This window comes from Hesperophylax consimilis, chromosome 27 (genome assembly GCF_061612785.1).
Source record: "Hesperophylax consimilis isolate HC1 chromosome 27, BYU_Hcon_1.0, whole genome shotgun sequence".
Taxonomy (NCBI): Eukaryota; Metazoa; Arthropoda; class Insecta; order Trichoptera; family Limnephilidae; genus Hesperophylax; species Hesperophylax consimilis.
The window spans coordinates 25093552-25100622 of NC_142862.1; the positions used below are offsets into that span (position 1 = coordinate 25093552).

Genomic DNA, 7071 nt, shown 5'->3' on the forward strand with positions numbered 1-7071 from the left:
ATGAACATCGCACTGGTTTCTGGACGACTGACAATATCTAACGTGATCCAGGGGAATTTCTCAGGTTGATGTTATGCGAAAGGATGTGTTCATAATGTTACATTAAAGTGGCGATAACTCAGGATCTTACAGGGGAATTGAGTGGAATGAAATAAAAGATTGTTCCTGTTTCACATTTTTATAACGACAGTAAATACATTTGAAATTAAATACATAACAGATGAAAAAGACAGAGGACAGGAATGCCAAATTTCTGCACAAAGAATGGTCCCTATTCAAAGACAGTTGATTTATACAGAAATTATGCCAACAGATCAACACAATTATGTTTTCAAATCAGTCATTTCAGCATAGGAAAAATTTTATGCAACGAATTTTAGAAAGGATGAATTAAATGTTACATAACATTTAATAAATGCAATATTAAACTGTGTGTGCTGTTACAACACACTGTTAACATAAAACTAGTATAAGTTGTTTGTCAGCACTTATCAATTGCACTTTTGGCAATTGATACGTAACAGATTAATTATCTCTAAATAAAGGCTTCTTTATGAAAAAACCAAGATTTCACTGAAAAATTATCATCCAGAGACACAGACATAGGAATTAATAGACGAGAAGATAATGGCGAGGGGTAAAATCAACTGTTGAAGAACGAAGGGGGTAAAGCTGACTGTGATTCGTCAATAAATCAATCTGACAGTAAATAGGCATCTCGCATTATAATATCACCATTTAGTTCTTAAAAGTAAAATCTGCTTTTGAATGAATAGACATTTTTACATGGGAGCGCAAATTACTCGCCACGTTATGAACTAATTTGCGAAGTCCAAATTCGGCAAAGTAAATTTCTTCTGTTTGCAGAGTCGTAGTTAGTTTCAGAGTATTTAGTTAAGACACTTTTACAAATGTTTCATAATTTACTTACCCCAGTAAACAACGATGAGTACACTTGAGAATCGCTACATTGTGATGTGATAGTATATGTTTCTAAAACTGATCCATATAATACGGTGTGAATAAGCTTAAAATAAAGTAAAATAATGCTTACTTATGGAATGTAATACGACAATTGGGTTTATTCTCTTTTTCACATCTATTTTTACAAGTTTTCATATCACAAGTCAACATTTTGCCGTGTTATTTCGTAAAATGAACCGATGATGCCTCGACCATAGTTCGCACAAGAATGATGACGTCACGTTTTCAAATTTCACTTGAGGCCATACGCGAGCCCAGCCGGCTCCAATGGAACCGGTATGGGGAGTGGGGATAATACGCTTTTAATCACTTAGGGCAGGTCTACTAATATTCATATGTCTATGTCCAGAGATATCTAAATATTGTTTCGTTTTTCCTTTACATATTTCATTCTATCTTTTCTTGTCAACATCAAAATTAAAATTTATTTTTGGGTTCTCAAGTACCTACCTTATTAAATAACATTACAATATATGTATTTATAATTCTATAATATTTTTAATACCCACTTCAGGAGGCGTCCACGGAACATTAGCGTAAGTTCATTCATTGATATCAGCTCTCGGGGAGGTAACCCACAAATCTCTAGGACAGACTGCCTCCACTAACACTTCCGACAGGATCCGCGTTAGAGCCACCTGCCTCGTTGCCCATGGCGATACTGTCGCCACTCGTCTTGTTGCCGGCGACAATTCTTTTTCCACTAATCTTATTTCCACTGACAAATTTCTTGGCCGAATAATGGTGCCACTGATACAATTGTTGCTGGCGAAGGTATTATATATGTAAAATAATTTTCTCGGTTTACCCGCGTAATGTAGTCCTTAAGAGGACTTTTTAACTCTTGACGTTTCGGACAGATCTCACAGTCCATCTTAGGTTTTGATTTTTGAATCGAGACAAGATTTGGTTTGAGACAAAACTCAAGACATAAGGCCTCTGAAGATGGACAGTGAGATCTGTTCGAAACGTCAGTAGTTAAAAAGTCTTTTTAAAGACTAGGTTACGCGGGTAAACCGAGAAATTATTCTACATCTTACACCAGTGAAAACCTTAACCATAACATATGGATTAAATAAGCAAATTTCACAAGCAGTACCAAAGTATATCATAAAAAAAAAAATTACAGCAAAAGAACATCGGTCGATTAATTTTGCCCCACCCTGTATATATATGCAGAACTGTGTATATATCTGTATATACATATATATGTTATGGGCATGTCCGTGTGCCTGAAATAAGTTCAATTTTTCCATATGCTTGTAAAATAGATCAAATATTGAAATTCTTTCTTGAAAAGATGATCAATAATTTCATTTGTCTGAAAAATCGAAAGGTTTTTGTGTAAATTTGTACTAGAAATTAGAAATTATTTTTCTTTCAAAATGTTATAGATCACAGTTGTAGTGATTTTGTTTCCAGTGGCACGTTACAGCAGGTGGAACACAGCGACTCGCACTATTATTTATGGATACTATTGGTCAATTTGTGTTCTGTAGGAATTGTAGCGACGGTACGGGGTGCGGTGTCCACCCACCGATCCCTGCACCACCACGTCGCTGCCACACCGCAACCATTCGTTGGTGGCCTGCGCCGCGGCCGGGGACACGTGGTGCGTGCACCAGGCGCGCAGCCATTTGTGCCAGCGCGCATCAAGGCGGAGCGTGACCGAATGGTGCATCTAGAACAAAAATAACAATTTAATTTTGTAATGTCTTTAACAGTAGGTTTATATATATATTATATCTAGTGGACCCCTCAATGCTTCGCTATTGCTAATGTCGTTCTCGGGCGTCTCTGACTTCTTCCACCATTCACTAATGTATACAACAATGTTACTGTTAAAATACTACATTATGTCGACTCCGTATCTCATTCTGGTGCAGACATATTTCTTCAAGTATTCCTCGGGCGTCAAGAAGCTTAAGAACAAACTTAGAAATTTTCAGTGAAATTGGTTGACTACTTTTCGATTTTGTGAGTCTTTCTCAAGCATTGACCAGGGGCAGATGTAGGACTCCAAAGGCAGTCCGCAAACTTGCAGTCTTGGGGGTGGGTGTGAAGCAAAAAATCTGTTTTGAATGTGATTTTTAGGCAAAAAATTTAATTCAAGAAGAACAGCTGCTTTTTTCATTCAAAACTTAATTTTAAAAAATCGAAAGGTGTAGCAATTATCTGGTGCTTAGTGGACGTTAACCATGTCATCGTCACACATTTTATTACATGCATTGTATATTATGTAATGCATCGATGTTGGATATTTTAGAACACATTTCATTGGCTGTGCGTGCGCGATGCAGAATGGGCCAAGGAGGAAGGGGCCCAGTCAACATGTGCTGAAATAGATTTCCAAATTCGTTATTGTCGTATGAATCTTCAGTGCATCAATTTCAATTAAAATTAAATGGAAACATGAACCCGAGAAACTAATTTAACATGAAACCATTGGACGACTATTTTCTTTATTTTTTAAAGAAAGGAAAACATTTCCAGGTTACGAATAACCTGACAATATTTGAATTTCTCCTACTACCATCATTATAGTGGTAAAATGACAGAGGACTTGGTTAGCAGAGGGTTGAACACACAACGCCTGAAGCCACACGCTTTTGTCAACTCTTCTACTATCTGGTCAAGAAGAAAAATATACACACCTAAAGTCTATCACTTAAATTAAATCTGTGTATAAAATGAAATAAGACAAAGAGCTTTGAAAGACCAGCAATATGAAGATAGAGCGAGGATCTAAAATTACCAACATCAAAAGAAATAAGAGAAAGGGAGAACTGTATCACACAGTTTAAATATGTCTGAATTCTGTCTAGATTGCAAATCAATTTGGGTAGAATCTAGCAATCACATATAAAGATAGCAGCCAAAAAGAATGCGTTAAGATAATGTTGGTAGTTCTTAGTCGAAGTATGACACATTTAAATATGACCTAAGGGAGTGGGGTCAGATTAGCTCATTGGTCAGAACAAAGCTCCGGCAAGGCTGAGGACCCGGGTTCATTTCCTAGATGATTCTAATCTTTTTCTGATTATCCTGTTTCACATTTTTCGTTGGAGAGTTGTTAATACTATCTTCAATGATTAAAATATTAAAATTATAGGTTTAACTCAATAAGTTATTCCACTAAAAAATATTTAATATACTGATTATAATAAATGAAGCACTCACCTTCCTAGCCTGTCCCAAAGAGTCCTGCACGTACAAGTACTGCTCATTGTTGGCCACAAACATGACCTGACACGAGTTGATGAGGCACTCCGTCCCGTTTCCATTGACGTGGTGCTCCGAGGCAGGCCGTGGCGCTCCGTCCATCAGCAGCGAGGAGGTGGAGGGTCCGGGCTGGCTGCCCTCGCTCTGGGGCGGGTCGATGTGGGGGCCGAAGCCATTGGAGTTAGCGGAAAGGCGATGAGAGTGGACGTGCTGACGACGTTGAGATCGACGGATGTTTCGCTGAAGGAACATGGCCTATCCAGCTGGCTTCCTGTTAAAAGAGATAAAAAGTGAGTCACTGTTTAGTAGATGCATGGGTTCAATTCCACTTCTACCAAAGTCATCGCGCATCAAATCATCGCGCAAGCAACATTTTTTGATTATTATGATGGAAGTAAGAGGAATTAAACTATTGGCAGGTTATTCATAAACAGAAAAGAGTCTTTCTTTAAAAAAATATGATAATATGAATGTAATCACGAGAGTGTCATTAGAGAAGAATCACTCGTTACATATAGCAGTGATTGAGTGATGTCATTTAATTTTCTTAAAACGAGTTTCCAAATAGAAAAAAATTTCTAAAATTCATAGTGATATTACAAAAACCTTTTCATCATCCTTCCAGCTAATGCGTTATATGTAAGTGCATTTTATTATCATGAAAAATACTCTTTTCGGTTGGCTGTGCGTCCTGCATAACTCTGGTTCAATGAAATCAAATTTGCAACTGATCATGTTTAACAATTCAGACAAGCGATAAAATACTTACATTTGTATAAATTATTTTTGTCATTTTCAAAATTGAAACTAATTTGACAAGAATTAAGACTACCCTAGGATTATGTGCAGTATGCACCTCTACATTATAGGTAATATGCAATAAATTAATATATTTATAATTTTATCACAACTTGTCAATTCATTAAATATTTACCTAATTGTCAAACTGTTGACAGGCGCAGATTTTTTCAAAATTCATCATTTCGTTTCAACTTAATTACTATAAGAAACAACTATTTACATCGGGAGAGATCGTAAAAGATGCATTAAAATTCCATTTTCCTCAAAGTTCAAAAATTTCCATAAAACGATGACTCTGCCGCCATTTTGGATTTTTTAGTATTAATATACGTTTTTGAAACAAACTAATTTCGATCTAAGTACGCTTAAATGACTTATTAACCTAAACTAAGAACCCGATAACCCATTTAATGCACGTAGATAGTTGTTTCTTGTATTACTTGTTGAAAGTGTAGCTTCCATGATTTGTGCCTAAAAGCGCGTGCGGTAAGGTGAAATCGGGGAAATAATTACCTCAATTTTAGAAAAAAAATATGGTTAGTTGTTTTGGGTTAGTAAAAACAAAAAAAAAACAGTTCATTCTTTCTTTCCAGATCTCGATTGAAACACTAGTCATATTGTACAAAAAACATAAATGCTTTCAATAAAAAAATAAAGAAAAGCAACAGGTTTCCGGACATTTTTAATATTGGAAGAGACGTTTTCCGGAAACTTGTTCGATCATAACAATGTTTGAAATATAATAACATGGATTTTTAATTGTTTAGGTTAGGTTTATTTGATAAATAAATAAGAGCGGGAAATGGGAATTGTGTACTAAAATGGCGGAACAGAAATTCGCACATTTTCCACATATATTTTTAGTTTATAGTAATTATAACGTGAAATAATGTTAAATCTAGGAAGGTATTACTAGTAGAAGAGGTGGATGAGGATGTACCTCGGTTATTCTTCGAGATCGCGATAGATTTGCGACAAGTAGGTAAGTTTTAATTATTTCCCCCCATTTTCCAACTTGGTTGACAAAATCAGTTTTCTGGAATTTCCAGATGTCATTATTTTCATATAATAACGCGAAGAAATGGATAACTATAATCTAGCAGTTCCTTGTATATTATCCATTGCTAATATCCAATATTTACAATAATACATATTACAAATTGCAAATATATGGGTAATTAAATTAATATAATCTATATAATACCTATTGAAAGTGTTAGGTACCTTAATTCCCAACACAATTATCACGACACAATACACACTGATTTATATTCTACACGAAGTACAACTTTATTCCATTGCTAGTAATAGAATAATTAAAAAGCATATTTAAATAGAATTTGGTTAGAGCACCGAATGAGAATGCAGTTGGAGTTTGTTTGGAAGTTATAAGCCGAAACACAACAGAACTGACCGTGTTTATTTTATTCAACCTTCCGACTAGTTCTGCTACCGATCACTGGGCATTGATAATGATTCGACAAAACGTCAACGCCGTTAACGCTGACGATAACGTTAATATAACGCTGTTGAGAATTTGTCAACTGCTTTATTTCGACCGATATGGTAAAATGTCCGCATTCCGCTTACATTATTTTAAAAATAGGTACTCCCAAGTTATACTAAACTTCGTAGGTTGGTACTTACAGTAAGCAATTATTTACACCGACGGAGAAGGCAAAATATATGCATAAAATAGGTTATTGGGTCCTTAATTTGGGTTATTTAAATAACATGTGCCGAAGCGAAACCTTGCGGCAAACGTCACATCACACTGACAAGATCAAACATGGTGCGAAAACAAAGAAATTTTCAACTTTGAAGAAAATTAGATTTTTAATCTTTTACCAACTCCCGCTACGTATATAATTGTTTTCTGTAGTAATAATAATAATTTTTGGATCGTTTTTATAGCGCCTTTTTCGTCAGAAAATGGCCTCTAGGGCGCTTTACAAATTAACGAAGTGATAATTAAATAATTTGGGCGTAAGCGAAGTGCGAAAAATTTACCCGACCTATTGACTGCCCGATATATTTGTTTTTTTTAAACATAAATAAAAGGGT

At 35.5% G+C, this 7071-nt stretch overlaps 1 protein-coding gene across 2 annotated transcripts; it reads right to left on the reverse strand.

Moving 5' to 3' along the window:
* Positions 1-236: 236 nt before the first annotated feature.
* On the reverse strand, positions 237-6434 carry LOC149410827 (uncharacterized). 2 transcript variants are annotated; one of them, XM_089647887.1, is made up of 3 exons: positions 6232-6434; positions 4165-4477; positions 237-2665 (listed from the first exon to the last, which is right to left on the reverse strand). In XM_089647887.1, exons 2-3 carry the CDS (start codon positions 4456-4458, stop codon positions 2459-2461), a joined length of 501 nt encoding a protein of 166 aa, XP_089504013.1. In that variant the 5' UTR covers positions 4459-4477; positions 6232-6434; the 3' UTR covers positions 237-2458. The 2 variants fall into 2 exon arrangements, with proteins under 2 accessions (XP_089504013.1, XP_089504012.1); XM_089647886.1 differs by having other exon boundaries at positions 6212-6434.
* Positions 6435-7071: the final 637 nt, after the last annotated feature.

What these genes read in the sequence shown, in the direction of transcription:
- LOC149410827 (XM_089647887.1), bottom strand. Translation starts at nt 4,458, where the DNA reads ATGTTCCTTCAGCGAAACATCCGTCGATCTCAACGTCGTCAGCACGTC. An exon ending in CTTTGGGACAGGCTAGGAAG is followed by an intron (nt 2,666 to 4,164) that starts GTGAGTGCTTCA and finishes TTTTTGTTCTAG; the next exon opens with ATGCACCATTCGGTCACGCT.